The sequence below is a fragment of the Brassica oleracea genome, chromosome C9 (assembly GCF_000695525.1).
Source record: "Brassica oleracea var. oleracea cultivar TO1000 chromosome C9, BOL, whole genome shotgun sequence".
Taxonomy (NCBI): Eukaryota; Viridiplantae; Streptophyta; class Magnoliopsida; order Brassicales; family Brassicaceae; genus Brassica; species Brassica oleracea.
In genome coordinates this window covers 2,287,898-2,306,094 of record NC_027756.1, presented here as the reverse complement: position 1 = coordinate 2,306,094, position 18,197 = coordinate 2,287,898, and the positions used below count along the sequence as shown (strand labels likewise).

General features: G+C 36.8%; 5 protein-coding genes and 1 pseudogene across 8 annotated transcripts; 5 read left to right on the top strand and 1 right to left on the bottom strand.

Annotated features, from left to right (window-relative positions):
- The first annotated feature begins 346 nt into the window (after positions 1-346).
- On the top strand, positions 347-3,197 carry LOC106313601 (probable disease resistance protein At1g59620). 2 transcript variants are annotated; one of them, XM_013751463.1, is made up of 3 exons: positions 1,208-1,304; positions 1,432-2,801; positions 2,868-3,197. In XM_013751463.1, the coding sequence occupies exons 1-3, from the start codon at positions 1,289-1,291 to the stop codon at positions 3,120-3,122; spliced, it is 1,641 nt and encodes a 546-aa protein (XP_013606917.1). In that variant the 5' UTR covers positions 1,208-1,288; the 3' UTR covers positions 3,123-3,197. The 2 variants fall into 2 exon arrangements, with proteins under 2 accessions (XP_013606916.1, XP_013606917.1); XM_013751462.1 differs by adding an exon at positions 347-556 and having other exon boundaries at positions 740-3,197.
- A 1,310-nt stretch (positions 3,198-4,507) lies between these two features.
- On the top strand, positions 4,508-5,902 carry LOC106314094 (BAHD acyltransferase At3g29680-like). The gene has a single exon (XM_013752033.1). The coding sequence runs from the start codon at positions 4,511-4,513 to the stop codon at positions 5,900-5,902; it is 1,392 nt and encodes a 463-aa protein (XP_013607487.1). The 5' UTR covers positions 4,508-4,510.
- Positions 5,903-7,069: 1,167 nt separating this feature from the next.
- On the top strand, positions 7,070-9,289 carry LOC106316320 (annotated as a pseudogene).
- Positions 9,290-10,281: 992 nt separating this feature from the next.
- LOC106316970 (malonyl-CoA:anthocyanidin 5-O-glucoside-6''-O-malonyltransferase) lies at positions 10,282-13,246 on the top strand. Of its 2 annotated transcripts, none has more exons than XR_001265015.1 (2): positions 10,282-10,631; positions 12,954-13,246. XR_001265015.1 is itself a non-coding variant. In XM_013754838.1 (2 exons), the coding sequence occupies exons 1-2, from the start codon at positions 10,397-10,399 to the stop codon at positions 13,078-13,080; spliced, it is 339 nt and encodes a 112-aa protein (XP_013610292.1). In that variant the 5' UTR covers positions 10,282-10,396; the 3' UTR covers positions 13,081-13,246. The 2 variants fall into 2 exon arrangements, 1 of the variants encoding a protein (XP_013610292.1); XM_013754838.1 differs by having other exon boundaries at positions 12,977-13,246.
- A 540-nt stretch (positions 13,247-13,786) lies between these two features.
- Positions 13,787-15,264, top strand: LOC106315692 (ninja-family protein AFP3-like). Its single transcript, XM_013753492.1, has 2 exons — positions 13,787-14,445; positions 14,872-15,264. The coding sequence occupies exons 1-2, from the start codon at positions 13,977-13,979 to the stop codon at positions 15,165-15,167; spliced, it is 765 nt and encodes a 254-aa protein (XP_013608946.1). The 5' UTR covers positions 13,787-13,976; the 3' UTR covers positions 15,168-15,264.
- A 1,076-nt stretch (positions 15,265-16,340) lies between these two features.
- LOC106313520 lies at positions 16,341-17,851 on the bottom strand. Of its 2 annotated transcripts, none has more exons than XM_013751341.1 (3): positions 17,750-17,851; positions 17,550-17,667; positions 16,341-17,474 (listed from the first exon to the last, which is right to left on the bottom strand). In XM_013751341.1, the coding sequence occupies exons 1-3, from the start codon at positions 17,833-17,835 to the stop codon at positions 16,527-16,529; spliced, it is 1,152 nt and encodes a 383-aa protein (XP_013606795.1). In that variant the 5' UTR covers positions 17,836-17,851; the 3' UTR covers positions 16,341-16,526. The 2 variants fall into 2 exon arrangements, with proteins under 2 accessions (XP_013606795.1, XP_013606796.1); XM_013751342.1 differs by having other exon boundaries at positions 17,550-17,664.
- Between the last annotated feature and the right edge of the window lie 346 nt (positions 17,852-18,197).

Genomic DNA, 18,197 nt, shown 5'->3' with positions numbered 1-18,197 from the left:
TATATTACTAAGAGCACGTTTAATGGGAGTTCTTAGGGTGGGGTTCTTAGCGGAATATAAGAACCGGTCTCTTAACTTTTAAGCGACAAGTCCATATATTGGCTTGAAACATCCATTGTTGAAACATCCCACCAGCACCGCCACAGTCTGGATCATCTACAGGTATTAGTGGAACCTGTTTGATTCACAGGTTTGTTATTGAAGAACAATTAACACATTTTTTTTCTTGTCTTCACTTGCGAGTTGCGTGTGATTGTAGATAAAGATATCCTAATCGCCTTTTCTATTGCTCAAAAATTATAATCTCCATCCAAAACTAGTTTTAACCAAAAGTAAGTGGCTACAAAAGATTCACTCCTATCTTGAGAGGTTGATTGTCCGTGAATAGTGGCTACAATAGATTCAGTCATCATCGTGAATATAGCTGGTTTTTGTCGTTTGGTGTTGACTGAGAATAATCAACTCTTATAATAGGTCTTCAGCTGAGTTCTAACTAAAACACATTCGCATATTTTCTTTTATACAGATCAGTTGGAAGAAAATCGATATCCAAGAGGTGATTTTTATTTTTGTATGCTGCATATTTATTTCATCTCAATTGTTCATATCTTTCATAGATTAAATCCCACAAAATAGTATATATTATCTCGACTAGAATTTGCTGAGAAATATTATCCGGACTATGAACTCAATGATCGTCCTCTAGTGGTTATTGATTACTTATCACATGATTGAGCAGGAGATTTATGGCTGAGACACTTTTGTCGTTTGGAGTTGAGAGGCTTTGGAACCTCCTTGTCCGAGAATCTGAGCGATTTCAGGGATTCAATGAGCAACTCAATGTACTAAAAAATGATATGAAAATGTTAAGGTGTTTTCTGGAAGATGCATATGCCAAGAAACATACAAGTGCCATGATGGAAAACATTATCGAAGATATCAAAGAAATTGTTTTGGATGCGGAAGATATGGTCGAAACCTTTCTTCTAAAAGAAGAACTCAAAAATACACGGGGTATCAAGAACAGCGCAAGGAAGTTTTCTTGCAGTATTTTTGAACACAGGGGACTTGCTTTCAGTATGGAAGCCATAAGTAAGAGGATCTCTAAGGTGATTCGTGATATGATGTGTCATGGGGTACAACAGGTAAACGTTGCCAATGAAGGGTATTACTTACTTCTCGTAATGAAGGAGTGGCACTACATGCAGATAGACAATGCGTTACATTCAAACCAAAATGCCCAACTTTTGAAGAAAGTTGGGATCTTTTTCAAAGGATAGCATTTCCAATGAAAGACACATCTGGTAAGTTTTTAAGGATGATATATTTGGAACTTTTTTTGTTCAAGTAAATCAAAGAAAATTGACTATAATACAATATCCCCAAGACATATATGATCCTTCGGAAACATTTTTATAATTTGATGTGCAGAATTCAAGATTGATGAAGAAATGAAAGAGATGGGAAAACAGATGATCAAACATTGTGGAGGTCTACCCTTGGCTTTAAAAGTGTTAGGAGGTTTGTTAGCTGCACAATACACATTGTGTGAGTGGAAAAAGATATATGAGAATATTGGATCTTATATCGTCGGAGGGACTAGCTTTAATGAAAGAAATGTTGTTTACCATGTTTTGTATCTGAGCTTTGAAGAGCTGCCTGCTTATTTGAAGCATTGCTTCCTCTACTTAGCCCATTTTCCAGAAGATTATAAAATAGATGTGGAGGATTTGTCATATTATTGGGCTGCAGAAGGAATACAAAGGCCAAGGTATTACGCTGGAGCGAGCATTCGAGAGGTTGCAGATGGATACATAGAAGAATTAGTGAAAAGAAACATGGTTATTTCTAAAAGAGACGTTGAAACTTCAAGATTTAAAACATGTCAGTTGCATGACATGATGAGAGAAGTTTGTTTACTCAAAGCTGAAGAAGAGAATTTTGTAGAAATTATTCAAGGCACATCAACTGCAAACTCCAAATCTTCTTGTAAATCTCGCAGACTTGTTGTACACAAGCCTGATGAAACATTTAATGTGGATACGGAGGTGAAGAATCCAAGCCTTAGAACTCTCTTGTTTATCAAGTGCAGAGGATGGAGGGGAACAAGTTTATTCTTTACAAGGCATAAACTGATGAGAGTGTTAGATCTCTCCCGGGTGAAGTTTGAAGGATGGAAAGTACCCTCTAGCATCGGGAAGCTCATCCACTTGAGATATTTGAGTTTATTTTGTGCAAGTGTAAATCGTCTACCTTCTTCTATGCGGAATATGAAACAGCTGCTTTATTTAAACCTAGAAGTACATTCAAATAGAGTTTACATGCCCAATATCTTGAAAGAGATGCGAGAATTGGTATACCTCCATTTTCCGTTGGAAATAAAGAATAAGGTAAAGATGGAATTGGGTAATCTGGTCAAGCTGGAGACATTGGAGAATTTCTCAACAGAGCATGGGAGTGTGGATGACCTCCGAGGTATGACACGGCTCAAAACTCTTTCTATCTATATCAGAGGTAAAAAATGTAACATGGAAACTCTATCTTCATCTCTAAGTAAACTTCCACACTTGGAGAATCTTACTATAGATAAGAGGATATGGTATGCTCTCCCGAATGATGGTAAAGAAGAAGGATTTTTTTTGGATTGCATTCATCTCAAAAAGCTGAAGCTGTATATCTATATGCCAAAGTTTCCTGATGAGCAACAGTTTCCTTTTCACCTTACAACCATTTCTCTAACTGAGTGTTGTTTGAAAGAGGATCCAATGCCAGTTCTAGAGAAGTTGCTTCACTTGAAAGAGGTTAGTTTACTGTATCGATCTTTCCGTGGGAGGAGAATGGTGTGCTCAAGGGGTGGGTTTCCTCAGTTACAGATGCTAAGAATAAGGAAACTAGAGGAGCTGGAAGATTGGATAGTAGAAGAAGGCTCCATGCCATTTCTCTATACTCTCGAGATAGATGCTTGCAAGAAACTAAAGGAGATTCCTGAAGGGCTGCGATTCATCACTTCCTTGGAGGATCTGAGTGTTACATATATGGGAGAGCAATGGGGGAAGAGACTGTTGGAAGAAGGAGAAGATTATCACAAAATCCAACACATCCCTTCTGTTGAATTCTATTAGTAAACTTTTTTTTTGGCAAAGGTGAATCAGTAGTCAGCAGCTGAAGGAGGCTCTCAGCAATTACGAACTATCAGGTAAAATATGATCCCCCAAATCTATAGTATTATTTAAGATGAAGTTCTTGGGTGGAATGATTTAAGAAGTAATGTGTCGAATCCATCGGTTTCAAGGAGAAAAAAACTTCTCGTTCTTGATCTGAATGGGTTGCTTGCAGACATAGTTTCTCCTCTTGCAGATTGTAAAGCTGATATTAACATTGGAAGAAGAGCAAGTGAGTCTCAAAGATCTTTTGTTTATTTATCTATCACCAGTACTATTTGAAAGTTACTTAATTACTTTGGTATCTTTTCTTTGTCTCTGTCAGTTTCAACCTCATGTTCAGGTATCCTGCCAAAACTGGATTAATCCGATTAGAAAAGAGCCTCTAACCGGTAAGATGGCTATCATATTGTCCTGAGGCTCTGTAATGTTTTTTCACATGGCTCCTTCTGATGCTAGAGGTTAGTGCTTACTCTTTTTGTGATCACTTCTTGTACCCATTTGATGATCAAAGTTATTGAATGATATAGTAGTTCTTGGTTGTTCACTCATGTTAATAGGGGAATTAAAACAGAGTATTACATGGACATGGAAAAGAACAACGAGTGCAAGGACAAGCAAAATATCAGGTATCTTATTAGTGAAGAACTAGAAAGGATTATACAACTCAATGAGATATTGGACATGCAAGGCCATTGAAACTGCTTTGTTTTTTGTAATGTATTTTTTTTTGTGCTGAAAGCATATGAGATCAACATTTTGTCTGCTTTTAACAATGGTAAAGTACAAGGAACAACAACAATTCTTGAATAATTTGTTCCAGCAGAAGCCTGACATGGGGGAACTGCCAATTCCAATATTGATTATATTTATATGTACCTAAGTTTTGGTGGTTTGTTTGTATCTACATAAACCAATTAACCTAACAAATCTAATGAAAACAACCACTAATCGATAACTAACAACAACAAAAACTCTGTATGTTTTCAAGCTGTGTTAATTCAGATGCGGAATAAAAGTTAAGAAGTGTTATATATGGCAATCTCCACTGACAAGTTGCGTAATTGGTGGCGAAGATTTAGGAATTACTATGGAAAAACAAACAATATTTAAGGATTCAAAAAATCAAAAGTTCCTTTGCGGACAGAACTAATCTTCACATGACAACAGCTGGTGTTTCACGTTACCACATAGGTATCTCCAGTTTAAGGTTTGACTTCAAATGAAATAATAATTTGAACCATCTATTATAAAAAAAAGTCAACCTACTTTTGCATTTTGATGAAAGCTCTATCTCCCTTACAATGAGCTAGAGTTCAACACATAACGCTGGTTTATTATCTTCATCAATGGGGCTAAAAGTAATCAAGATCACCCAAGTTAGCCCCGCAGCTGATTCGTCCCGCCACTCTGCCGACCCGCTCATCCTCCCGCTCACTTCCCTCGACTTGCGGTGGGTAAGATCACATCCTACTCAGCAAGTCATCTTCTACAAACTCCCAGAGTCATCTCGCGAGTTTTTTCACTCCGTGATCCTCCCTAAGCTCTCCCTCTCTCTCTCCCTCGTCCTCCGCCACTACTTCCCGTTGGCTGGTCACCTCATGTGGAACCAACAAGATCCTAAGCCCCGAGTTGTTGTCTACAGCCACGACACTGTCTCGCTAACGGTAGCTGAATCTAACGCTGATTTTCTCTTTGTTTCCGGTAAGGGCCTACGTCCACAGACGGAGTTACGTGTCTTGGTGCCGGAGTTATCGGTCACGTGTGACTCTACATCTCTATATTCTCTCCAAATCACATTGTTCCCTAACCAAGGGTTTTGCATCGGCCTAGCGGAACATCATGTTCTGAAGGACGGTGTAGGATCTATAATGTTTATCAAAGCATGGGCTCGCATTTGTAAATCACTGGGACACGGAATAATGACTTTACCTAGTGGCTTTATTCCAATATTAGATCGTACTCTCATCAATGTTCGGCCTAGTCTTGAATCCAAGATTTTGGAATACACCTCTTACTTTTCAGATGAAAAAGATGGCAAGAGAACCATGAAGCCGCCTCCAGTGGGAGAGATTTGTACTGATCTTGTCCGGATAACACTCGAGCTGACTCGGGAGAATGTGGAGAAACTCAAAGAGCGAGCCAAGAGAGAGTCAACTCGCTCTCAGCATGAGCTTCATTTATCAACGTTCGTTATAGTAAACGCTTATGTCTGGAGCTGCCTTGTGAAGGCGCATGGAGGCAACAAAGAGAGGCCGTTTCTTTTCATGTACGCAGCCGATTTTAGGAACCGGTTAGATCCACCGGTTCCTGAGAGGTACTTGGGGAATTGCGTGGTTCTTATCAACTGCATTGGCTACAAAGAAAATAATCTATTGGGAAGAGTTGGCTTTGTTAGTGCTGTGGAGATTCTTAGTGACTCAGTTAAAGGTTTGGGTTCAAGAGGGATTGAAGCACTTTGGGAGTCCTACATTGATGGAATGAAGCAAGTGAAACCGGATACTCATGTTGAGTCCGTCTCTGGATCGACCCGGATGGGGTTGTACGGGGCAGATTTCGGGTGGGGAAAACCGGTTAACCATGAGATTGTATCCATTGACCGGTATCCAGCGTATTCGATGTGGGAGAGGAGGGATGAGACCGGTGGCGCCGAGATAGGTTTGTGTTTGAGGAAGAGTGAGATGGACACTTTTATTTCTTTGTTTGAATATGGTTTGGAAATAATTGCATCACGTATTTAACGCTGCATGCATGCAACTTTTCTTTTTAAGACCAAAGATATATTATGTAACGCCTACATGTTCCAATTTCAAGAGCAACTTGTTAAAATATTGTTAAGCGCTCCAATACCCCAGCCCTTATATTTTGTGTATCTATGTGTAGTTATGCTATCCGTCGAGTAATGTTTTCAGCAAAAAAAAAAATTTCTGAAATTTCGTTTAATCCAGATACTAAATTTCGATGAGTACATACGGCTTCTTCACCGACTAACAAAAACTAAACTTAAAAATCGATGTGAAAAATTGGATTTATCTAAATATATCTTCCAAAACCTATTGACAAGATCTAATGTTATAAGCAAATAAACAGAATATAGTGATCTTTATAAATATATAGTGATTTTAAACTGCAATTTGTATAAAGTTAAGTTTGAATCTTGATTGATACTAAAGCATATCAAATTTATAAAACTAATCATGCACACAGCTTATAATGTCTTGCGAAGCATATCCACATGCCGATAGGAAAGCTGGTTTGAATCTTAAGTCAAAATGATATTGTAGTACTCCACTTGTAGTATTGTAGTTATTTGGTCTGTGAATGACTAATATAAAAGTTCGTTTATACAGGAAAAACGAATTTAGCGTTATATCGTAAAGGGGCATATGAATTATAAAAAGGTTCATCTCAGAAATTTGTGTGTGTTTACTTGCTTCTATCAAGAAAAAGTATTTGTTTTTGTTTTTTCATCAATGGCGCTAATGGTAAGCAAGATCTCTCGAGTCAACTCAGCAACCTACTCGTTTCATGACGCAACCGACTTTCCCATTCACGTTCTTGACTTAAGGTGGTTAAAATTCCACTATACCGATAGAATAAGCATAGATCTATAGTGTGTAATTTACAGAATAAAAACGTACTAGGGTTTATAAAATTTACTACAGACTATCATATGTTTATTTTGTGGATAATGCAATTACAAAGGTTGGGGTCTTTTTAATTTATTCAAACCTTTTAGCATATGTAATCTAATTCTTGAAAGTGCCTATGATATAAAATTAGAAAGAAAGAAAAAAGCAATATATATAATTTTCTTTACTAGGATTTTGAATGATGTTATCGAAATATCGAATATCCACCCACCGGTTAGGTAAAGTGTGCAATTTCTCAGAAAACCTAGCCGGTAGTTGATTTTCTTGGGAGATAAGTAAGTAACAGAGACCACAACCTCCAAGTGCGCCTTATACATAGTCCCAACACTCACTAAGCAAAAGTCAAACAAATAAGTTTTTACATTGGTACCGCGTAGTGCTGGGTTCGCGGGTCAACCCGCCCCGACCCGCCGCGGATTGAATCATTTTTTCGATTCAAAAACTCGACCCGCATAATCCGCAAACAAAAACTTTTATATCCGCACCCGCCCCGCCAAAACCCGCGGGTAACCCGCCAAACCCGCGGGTAATATTAATTATATTAAAAATAGTTATTTTAATTAAAAATGATTATTTTCTAATTATATAATAATTATTTTAATTAAAAATAATTATTTTTTATTTATATAATAGTTATTTTTAAAAAATACTATTAAAAAATATATTTATAATTAAAATTATACAAATATTTATTGTTTTTTATATATTTTACGAAAAAATGTTTTTTTTTCAAAAATGTTTTTTTTTTTAATTTGCGGGTTGGCGGGTACCCGCGATTCAAATTCGGCTGACCCGCACCCGCCCCGCTCAAAATAATCTCGACCCGCACCCGCACCCACGATTTAAAAATTTCAAATGGTTCGACCCGCACCAGCCCCGCGGCAGGTCAAACGAGGCGGGGCCCGCGGACAATGATTAAAATTTCCAGCTCTAGTACCGCTAGTCATCATGGTTCATTCTAGCCCAACCGTTAACATACTCGAGGTGGTCCGAGTTAGCCCACCGCCTTCTGACTCGGTCACACTTCCCCTCACGTACTTTGACTTGGGTTGGCTCAAACTCCACCCCGTTGACCGCCTTCTATTTTACCGAGTCCCCGAGTTAACTCGCTCCGTCCTCATATCTAAACTCAAACCCTCTCTCTCCGCCACCCTCCTCCACTATCTCCCACTCGCCGGCCGTCTTGTGTGGAACCCAACATACACAAAACCGTCAATTGTCTATTCTCCCGACGAAAAAGATGCCGTCTACGTCACGGTGGCTGAGTCCAACGGTGAACTCTCTCGTCTCTCCGGAGACGAACCTCGTCCCGCCACCGAGTTTCATCCTTTAGTCCCAGAGTTACCTGTCTCCGACGAGTCAGCTCGCGTTCTCGCCGTTCAGATAACTTTCTTCCCAAACAAAGGGTTCTCTCTCGGCGTGACCGCACATCATGCCGTTTTGGACGGAAAAACAACAGCCATGTTTCTCAAAGCGTGGGCCCACAACTGCTAACAAGAACACGATCCTCTACCGCACGATCTAACCCCTTCTATGGATCGTACCGTTGTCAGAGACCCAACCGGACTCGAGACAAAACTCTTGAACCGGTGGATGTCCGCTTCCAACAACAAACCAAGCTTAAAGCTGTTTCCTTCCAAGGAAATCGGAGCCGACATTGTACCGTTTGACTCGGGAAAACATTCAGAAGCTCCGCGAACGAGTCGAGACCGAGTCAAAAGCCGGAGCCGAGCTGCGTCTGTCGACTTTCGTCATCACGTACGCTTACGTCATGACATGTTTGGTTAAAGCGCGTGGCGGTGATCCGACCCGGCGCGTGTGTATAGGTTTCGCATCGGACTTTCGGTCACGGCTAAACCCTCCGTTGCCGCCGACGTATTTCGGGAACTGCATTGTCGGGGCCGGAGATTTCGACGCGAAGGCGGAGCCAATCTTGGAAGAAGGAGAAGGGTTTGTCTCGGCGGTGGAGAGTTTGAGCGGATGGGTCAACGGGTTGTGTCCGGAGAATATAGAGAAGAGTATGCTTTCTCCGTTCGAAGCGTTTAAGAGGCTGGAACCGGGAAGCCAGATGATATCAGTTGCTGGGTCGACCCGGTTGGGAATTTACGGGTCGGATTTCGGGTGGGGAAAACCGGTGAAGGTAGAGATAGTGACGATCGATAAGGACATGTCGGTTTCGTTGTCGGAGAGTGGAGATGGAACCCGCGGAGTTGAGATTGGGCTTTGCTTGACGAAGGATGATGTGGAACGGTTTGGTTCGTTATTTTCCCGCGGGTTGAAAAAAAAAGAGAAATAAGCCAATTCCAACTAATTACTGAATTTTCATTTTACATGAATAGTTTCTTTTAAAATATGGTTAATAATTTCAAATCTATTTTGTCATGGCCCATAATTAGTTTTTTGAGTTGCATAATACACATGAAGTATTGCAGTCTCTATTGTTCTTTTTTTTTTCTGTGATATGTTGGATTAAATTGAAAACATGAAAGGTTGTACACATTCCTTTTGTAGAGACAAGGATTGAAAGAAGGAAAAGACGGAACTCTAAAACTCAAGCCTAAAAATCTCATAGGAAGAACTGAAGTGGATGTCCCGATATCATCGACTATTGGGGAAAGGAAAAGCGCGTCTTAAATTTTCTCGTACAAAAATAGATATGGACTCAGAAAAAAACATATGGTTCGTTGTAGATTAACTGAGTCTTGCTAAGTTCTAAGGTTTGAGTTATTACTTACAATTTAATTTGAATTTTTAAAATTCAAATTACGAATAAGATCTAAAACATCATTTTACTATAAGAATAAGAAAACCTAAATCTTTAAACAATCTTTTGTACTTGTTAGATCAGTATAAAAGTATTCAAATAGGACACTGATGAATTGTGATATATCCTTTCAAAAAATTTAAACCATTGATTTTTGTAATTTAACAATTTTGGAACTTTTTAACAATTTTCGTAATTTAAAGTCAATTTTAAAAATTTAAAATATAATTTATACAGAAAAATTTAAATTTTTATTATATGATTAATGTAGCTGTTTAATTTATTTTGATAATATAAAATTAAACAAAAATGATAGAATATTGTATTGTTATCAAAATTTTATTAATCAATCATTAATAATCACATATTTTTTAATCTTATTAAGTAATTTTGTAGCGTTTATATCTGAATAGAAAGAAAAATATATTTTTGTACATTAATAATTAATTGAATAGTTAATTTAATGATAAATATATTATATGTTCAAAATCAATTTGAATTCTGTTTCAGAAAAGATGAACTAACTTATTTTTTAAAGATTTTAAAGTTTATTAAATTGATAACATATGATATAATTTATAAAAGATGTGTAACTTGTATAAACTCTACTGACGGAGCACCAAATTACACGTAACAAAATATTATAAATGATCACATGGTATGTGAAAATATTATAAATGATCACATGGTATATGCCCCACAACCATTTACTCTTTTAACCCAACTTGCAAAATCTGTGGTTGTCATCCTCTTGGTGTTACATACGTGCACTCTCGACACTGTTCAACGGTTTGTCTCCGGAGGATATAGAGAAGAAAATGCTTTCACCGTTCGAGGCGTTTACGACAATGGAACCGGGTCGACAGATTATTTCAGTGGCTGGGTCGACCCGGTTGGGAATCTACGGGTCGGATATCGGGTGGGGGAAACCGTTGAGGGTAGAGATAGTGACGATCGATAAGGACACGTCAGTTTCGTTGTCAGAGAGTAGAGATGGAACCAGCGGTGTTGAGATTGGGCTTTGCTTGACGAAAGATGACGTGGAACGGTTTGGTTAGTTATTTTCCAGAGGGTTAGAAATATGATTCTCATTTTTACATGAATATCTAATATATTAAATCAGAGTCTTATTTTTCATCTACTTAAACATGTTACCACTTAAATTTGGACCTATTCACAACTCTTTAGAAATAAATATATCCCTTAATAACTATAATTAGATTATACAATATATATCCAGTTTAACAAACGTTTATTCTTAAATTTGAATCTTTGAATGTTGAAACATTAAGAAGAGTCGGTACCTATTCACAAACTCTACTCAAAAATCATGTAACAATATGGTTTTTTCATTTGTTTCTTCACATTGTCTCCACTTCTGAGTCCGTCAAAGAGAATACAAAAAAATAAAAGAAAACAGCCTCCTGACTAACATGTCTCACGTTGTGCTTAACTCAAGACATAATGAATTCAAGATAGACTGCAACTCTGAGAAGACCTCGTGGTCGGTTATGGAAGAGATTCGGTTCTGAAATCCATTCTTCGTCTGGTATGCAAATACGTGATGCATATTAGAAAACTTTGAAGTATTACTTAAAAAAAGGCCTAATTTTGAAGTATTGCTTCATACGAAATATTGCATATGTATAAATTAATAGAGTATATGTATTAAATTTTAGATTTAGAATATTCTATATTATTAAAATTTTAGAATTATTAATGAGTAAAAGAAATGGAGCAATGATTAATTGTAATATTTTGCTAACAATATTAACAAAAACATCCAAAAGAATTCCTAAAACTATGCTAACAATATAAAATGAAACAACTAAACATTTTCCTAACATTATATTAATCATTTATAACAAAACAGAAATGATTCTCTAATATCCTCTTTGAGTTTATAAACATCTAATCTATTAAATTAGAGTCTTGTGACTTACTTCTCTTTATGTATGATTTTTTATTTGGACAATCCCTTAAAAAATTTAGCAAATTACGCATAATTTAATTAAAATATCTTTTAATATCTTAATCTTTTATTTGAAATACAAACAAATAACTTTCCTAATAAAATTCTAACAAAATCTCTAAAAATTCTATTTGCAATTTATTTTAGTAATTAATTTAAATTCTGATTATCATTAAAATATAATTAAATTTTAAAAAATTAAAATTAAAATCACAGAAAATATTTATAAAAATTAAAATCACATAAAATATTTTAATTATATTTTACTGATAATTAAAATTAAAATTGATTTCTTTTTCGAAATAAAATTTCAAAATATTTTGTTAAATTTTTTAAAAAAATATTCATTTTTGTTTAAAAAAAAAATAAAACATATCTAATCTATTAAATTAGAGTCATATTTTGGAGTTAATATGTTATATTTTAATTTTGAACTATTAAACATTGATTCATCTAAATCATATAAATTTCATTACATAAAATATTTATAAAAAGATCTTAAAACATTTAAAACCGGATGAAAAATTAAGATTAAGATTAGTAGTTCAAGATGATTCATTTAGAGTTAGAGCTGATATCGACGTCCGACTGACGTTTCATATACAATGATTTATATTCGGTTTCAGATCCAGTAACAACCAATGATCATTTTAGAAGATAGAAAAGACGAACTCAAAAAACTTATAGAATAAAATAAATGTTTAAAATGGAACTATCCACGCATGGCGCGTGTTCTATTCTAGTTTTCTTTTAAAATAGGATCTAAGTTTGACCCAAAAAATAAAAAATAAGGTCTTAGTTTTCCAATCTATTTTGGGAACATGGACCATAATTACTTTGAGTTGCATACATAAGTAGTCTTGCAATCTCTATTGTTGTTCGTTTACATGTTGGTTGGACATGTTTTTGTTTAAACTATTTTCAAACTGAAATAACACAATCATCGCACTTCCTTAAAAACCATCATTCGCGTATAGTTTATTTCATGGTTAGGCGGCAAATCGGTAATATTCTAAACGATTTTTTTCAAAATCCAATTTATATAATTCAAATTGTTATAAGTTCCAATCAGAAACAGAAACTAAAAGATTATCTTACTGTGAGGATAATAAACCATGACCTCTTTAACAATCTCTTATGCTTCTTAGATTAGTAACTAAGTATCCTTAATATAGTACAACGAACTACGAGATCCTTTCTCCATTATAATCCTACTTTTCACTCCATACATATTACTTGTTTCAATTAACAAACCACTACTTAAATAAATCATGTGTAACTTGTATAAACTCAACGATGCAGTTACACGTGAAAAAATACTTGGATTCAAATTACATTTTAAGGTCTGAACAAATCTCTTTCTAGTTTCTTTTGTTTCTCGGCGCACTCTTATCTTTTTATAGGTTGGTTTGATTGCTTTGCTTAGCTATTGTGATGCTATCGGAGGGAGACGTGTGTGTGAGTGTCGAGTGTGCACATGTGTCAAGCATCCAGAGGAATGGCGTCGATGGATTTTGCAAGTTGGTTTAAAAGGGTAATTCGTTGTGAGGCCTACCATCTGATCCGTTGCGTGTTGTCTAGAGATTCTCTTGCTCCGTAAAAGTCACAAAGTATGTACACAAATTTCATACGTATCTTTCACTGTTTCACATGCTTTGTCTTCTTCTTTTTCGAATTTCGTTTCTTAATTGTTTTGACCGGTATCTACATATACATTTCACAATATTACAATATATGAGTTTGAATGGTGGATTGGTCCATGTGTTCAGCGAAATCTAAGTTACAGTTATTTTGGTTAGCTCAATGCAATCCATAGAAGATATTAAACAAAAAGTTTATTTTTTTCCGCGAACAAAAAGTTTCTAATCAAAGCAAAAGCGACAGATAGGAACAACCCAATTCCAAGAGCAAATTCCACGTGTCAACTTCTCCATGAGAGAACGTAGTGGGACATGTGACGATAAAGAAGATATTGTGATTGTTGATAATAAAACGTTGACACGTGACGACCTGTCGCTACAAAATCCACATCTTGCAACGTGAATACCACTGAGCATGTGACACGTCTACGCTTTCGGCTACGAGTCTTGTTTTTGTTTCTCGATGTCTGAATTCCGGAACACCACGTGGGTGCTCTAAAAGTCCTTGCCATGGTACCACGTGTCGTTATTACACCAAATAAAGTGTACTTTCGATATTTATATTTTATTTTTTGATTTATTATTTTCCTTAATATTGAGTGTTCGTTCGAGATTTGTCGGAGAAAATTTCGGTAATAATGTTGAAATTTGTGGGAATTATTTAAGTAAAGGAAAGGTCACAATTTGAAGAAAATGGAATCTTCCAAAATAGATATTTGCTCGTTTCTTGGGATTTGAATTGCTTTATCAAGATTCTGTTGAAGTTCTAATCTCTCTGTAAATAATATGTCCGGAGCTGAGAAAAGGGAACACGGAGAAGAGATCCCTAGAGATCTGCTGCAGAGGTTCATGTCCAAGAAACAGAAGTCGTCCGTTGAAGACGGAGAGGTAGAGATTGAGTTGGACTTAGGGCTTTCTCTCAACGGTAGGTTCGGTGTGGACCCACTTGCGAAGACGAGGCTGCTCGCGCGGTCATCTTCTATTCCTGATCTTGTGGTCAACGGTGGTGGAACGGAGCTGAGTAGGACTTGCTCGTTGCCTGTGGAGACGGAGGAGTGGAGGAAGAGGAAGGAGTTGCAGAGCTTGAGGAGGCTTGAGGCGAAGAGAAAGAGGTTAGAGAAGCAGAGGAACGTGAGAGTACTTAGGGAGAAACACAAAGCTGGTGGAGGAGGAGAAGAAGGATCTATTGGATCTTCCGGAAGTGGTTCCTCTGGTTTGTCCGAACTCGACACCTCCCCTTCTCCTCCTGTTCAAGGTACCACAACATTGTCATGATCTTCAATAACTAATACTTTCTCTATGGTCTTGGTGGGGATTGTTTGTCTTGTTTCTTTGATTCTTGATCAATAGGGTAACAAAATCTTGAATTAGTGATATCATTCTTTTATGTTGATTATATTTTTATTTTATATAGGGTGAGTCAATTGTCTAACACCACCAAAATGCAACGTAGACATTACTATATTTGTTTGTGTTTTCATCAAAATGCATATAATGTTAGGTGTGATCTGTAGATCAAGTAACTCATAAAACTAGTCTTGGCTTGGGTCTATGATTCTCTGCTTATATAAAAAAAAATGCATTAGAGGCTTGGGTCTAAGCTTTGGGTCTTTCTCTTGGTTATGTTTTGTCTTGTCTTTGATTTGGATTGTTTTATTGAGATAATTACTTGTGTTTGAAGCAACAACAAAAGCATCCATAGAAAGAAGCCCATCAAGTACTCAACCTCTGCCCGAGAATCAAGCAGCACGTAACATGATAGACGACATGCCATGCGTGTCAACAACAGGCGATGGACCCAACGGGAGAAAGATAGATGGGTTTCTGTATAGGTACAGGAAAGGCGATGAGGTGAGGATTGTGTGTGTGTGCCACGGAAGCTTCCTAACGCCTGCTGAGTTCGTTAAGCATGCAGGTGGCCGAGACGTGGCGCGCCCCTTAAAGCACATTGTTGTAAATCCGTCTCCCTTTTTGTGACACCCATTATGGTCTCTTTGGGACAGTGTCTTATTACCATTATTGTTGTATCGATTTGGAACAAATGTTATAAAATATCTCGAGGTGTAAACAGAAAGTTTATCCAACAAAGCAGGGGACACAGTGGAGATAACAGGAGAACCTGATTGCTTAAGGACTTGAGCAACTTGTTGCGGTGGAGTGGCTTTGAGGGTATATTCCTGCATACCCACTATAGCTAGTTCCACCAGCCACAGGCTGTAAAGTAACTGACTGAAAAATGAACCTTGAAGCCTCTAATTCTACACTGATTGTATCCATAAGATTCTCAGCTAAACGTGTTGCATCGTCAGTGCTCTTCGGATTCCTGCTAGACAATAATAGATGCAATGGTTGCTGTGCATCTGCAATAACGCATTATAACACCTTTGAGTAGGGCTGGGCAAAAAACCCGGATCCGAAAAACCGAACCGAACTCGATCCGAAAAAGTAGTACCAAATCCGAACCGAAATTGATTAAATATCCGAAGGGGTTCAAAATTTTGGTATCTAAAAAACCGAAACCGAACCCGATCCGAACCGAAGTATCTCGGGTATCCGAATGTAACCGAAATAGATTTATATACCTAAATATATTACTTATTTTTAGATTTAATATATATTAAAAATATCCAAAATATATAAGATACTTTAAAGTTGTCTAAAATACTTGAAAATATACATAAATAGTCAAAAGTAAATGTCTAAAATGGCTAAAATATATTCAAAACACCAAAATGCTTGAAATATCTATTGATTTTCTATCCAAATATTTAAATCAAACCAATTTATATGTTAATTTTAGGTATTTTGACATATATTATACAAATTTATATGTAATATATTATTTTGATTTATAGGTTTTGAGAAAATTTAAGCATATAATGAATATTAAAATTTTAAAAATAATTTAAATGGGTTATCCGAACCCGAACCGAACCCGCAAAGATCCGAACCGAACCCGAACCGAAATTTAGAAATACCCGAATGGGGATGAAATCTTTATACCCGAAAACCGATTAGATCCGAACCGAACCGAATGCCCACCCCTACTTTTGAGTAGAGACAATATAAGTACAAACACAAATAAAGCATATATTACCTTCACCATATTGGTTCTCAAGCAAATATTACCTTCACCATATTGGTTCTCAACCAAATATTACATATTACATTCAAGTATTAACCAGGTAAAACTCGGTAAACCTTAACATAGATATATATTATCATAAGAGTTTAACAAAGATAACAAACATAACATAGATAAGTTTAACACAGTTAAACACCTACAAGAGAAGAGAAGATTTTCAAACGAACACCAAGAGAAAATACTGCAGCTCTCTACTCGTTCTTTAACATAGCCACATCATCTTCAAGAGAGCCTGAATACAAACTTTTACCTCTCCATGCAGTGGCGTATGATATTTTCACGCTTAATTTTGTCCAAACAAAATCAATGATACTTTTAGGAGTCAGAGTTTGCATCTCTCCTGGATAAGCCTCATGCAATAGAGATGCAACTAACTGTGGCGTGACTTTCCCCCTCTTGCTTTTACTCTGACCATCACGAGAGCATGTATGCATCTTGGTGTAACTTCTAATCGAGAACATTTCATTCTTTTCAATCTTTGAAGCTCGCAAACCCCATTTACATCCTTCTTTAGGACATTTTAGCACTAATCGCTGTTTATCAGACTTTTTCACATCAAACACAAAACCATTTGAGCAAGCGGCCATATACACCACTTCTTGCACTGCCATTTTATCAGCAAACTCTTGTTGTATTGTGATATTCAAACCGTCTTCCCACGCCTCTACACACTGACTCGCCTCTGAAACAGGTCGAGCTGCCACATATTCATCCTCATCTTCCTCCATCATCTCAATTTGTTTTACGTACAGAGCTCCGATCTCATCGTCCTTTGAATTCAACTCTTCATAGTTTATACCTAAAGAACTTCCTTCGCCGGCTCTCGAAAGCTGCTCGGGGTGTTCTGTGATAGTGATGACCTCCACATACAAAACACATCTGCGATTCTCTCTATCAGCAGATGTTAGATAAACACAAAGATCCTCGTCATCGGAAATAGTAAACTGCTCCTCAAAACCCACCAGCAGTGGAATGTAACTCAATCTCAATTTCACCGTACTTTCATCCAACGCAACCTTTCTGCATATCCTTGCTTCAAGCACTGGCAGAGTTACCTCTTCCACTGATGCCTTCATCATTAAACTGTACATGCGACCTTGGCATTTGAAATGTATGTTCACATTTTTGCTCATTAAATCCTGCCAAAACAGTTCAAAAACTCATTTCACTAATACTAGTTATCTACAGTTATACCAACTGGAAACAATCCTCACCTTGCCCGTGTGAAAACCAACAACCCCGAGCTGTGAACTTGGTTTCTGTCTCATCGTCTCCTCAATTATAGCCGCTGCACGATCAACGGCAACAAGCTGATCCCAATTTCTCTTTCTACTGCGTCGGTTTAGAAAACAAAATTATAATTCGAAATTGGTTTAGCAAGCGATGATTTGGGAAGGGTTTGAATCGGTTATACCTTTGAATTGGCCGAGAAGCATCATCGTTCGTTATAGCTGATTCGATCGGAGAAGCCCTACACGCCTCGTCGTCTTCCCCCGTCATCACGGCTACGAAAGCAGGAAACAACAATCAAAAGAATGTGTTAATCTTCTTTTTTTTGGGCCCAAGTTAAAAACTGGTGGGCCTCATTTGGGCTTTAATTTTTAATTGGGGTTGATTATGATAGATAGGGAAAGTATTGGGGTTTTATCGGGAAGATGATACAAAACTCGTCTGCTCAACTATTAACTCCATTTTCCCGGAAAAGAGAGACAAGAGAGACTGTTGTTCAATGTTGATGCACTTCATAGGTAAAATGTCACTTTACTTTCTGGATATTTATTCACTTTTCTTTCTTGTTATTGTTTGTTTATAGTATTGTATTCTTTCTCTACTGATTTTTCTTTTTTTTTTTTTTTTTTTTT

What these genes read in the sequence shown, in the direction of transcription:
- LOC106313601 (XM_013751462.1), top strand. Translation starts at nt 1,452, where the DNA reads ATGAAAGAGATGGGAAAACAGATGATCAAACATTGTGGAGGTCTACCC.
- LOC106314094 (XM_013752033.1), top strand. Translation starts at nt 4,511, where the DNA reads ATGGGGCTAAAAGTAATCAAGATCACCCAAGTTAGCCCCGCAGCTGAT.
- LOC106316970 (XM_013754838.1), top strand. Translation starts at nt 10,397, where the DNA reads ATGCTTTCACCGTTCGAGGCGTTTACGACAATGGAACCGGGTCGACAG. An exon ending in AGATGACGTGGAACGGTTTG is followed by an intron (nt 10,632 to 12,976) that starts GTTAGTTATTTT and finishes TGCTTTGCTTAG; the next exon opens with CTATTGTGATGCTATCGGAG.
- LOC106315692 (XM_013753492.1), top strand. Translation starts at nt 13,977, where the DNA reads ATGTCCGGAGCTGAGAAAAGGGAACACGGAGAAGAGATCCCTAGAGAT. An exon ending in CCCTTCTCCTCCTGTTCAAG is followed by an intron (nt 14,446 to 14,871) that starts GTACCACAACAT and finishes TTGTGTTTGAAG; the next exon opens with CAACAACAAAAGCATCCATA.
- LOC106313520 (XM_013751341.1), bottom strand. Translation starts at nt 17,835, where the DNA reads ATGACGGGGGAAGACGACGAGGCGTGTAGGGCTTCTCCGATCGAATCA. An exon ending in GCTTCTCGGCCAATTCAAAG is followed by an intron (nt 17,668 to 17,749) that starts GTATAACCGATT and finishes AAACCGACGCAG; the next exon opens with TAGAAAGAGAAATTGGGATC. An exon ending in TTGGTTTTCACACGGGCAAG is followed by an intron (nt 17,475 to 17,549) that starts GTGAGGATTGTT and finishes CTGTTTTGGCAG; the next exon opens with GATTTAATGAGCAAAAATGT.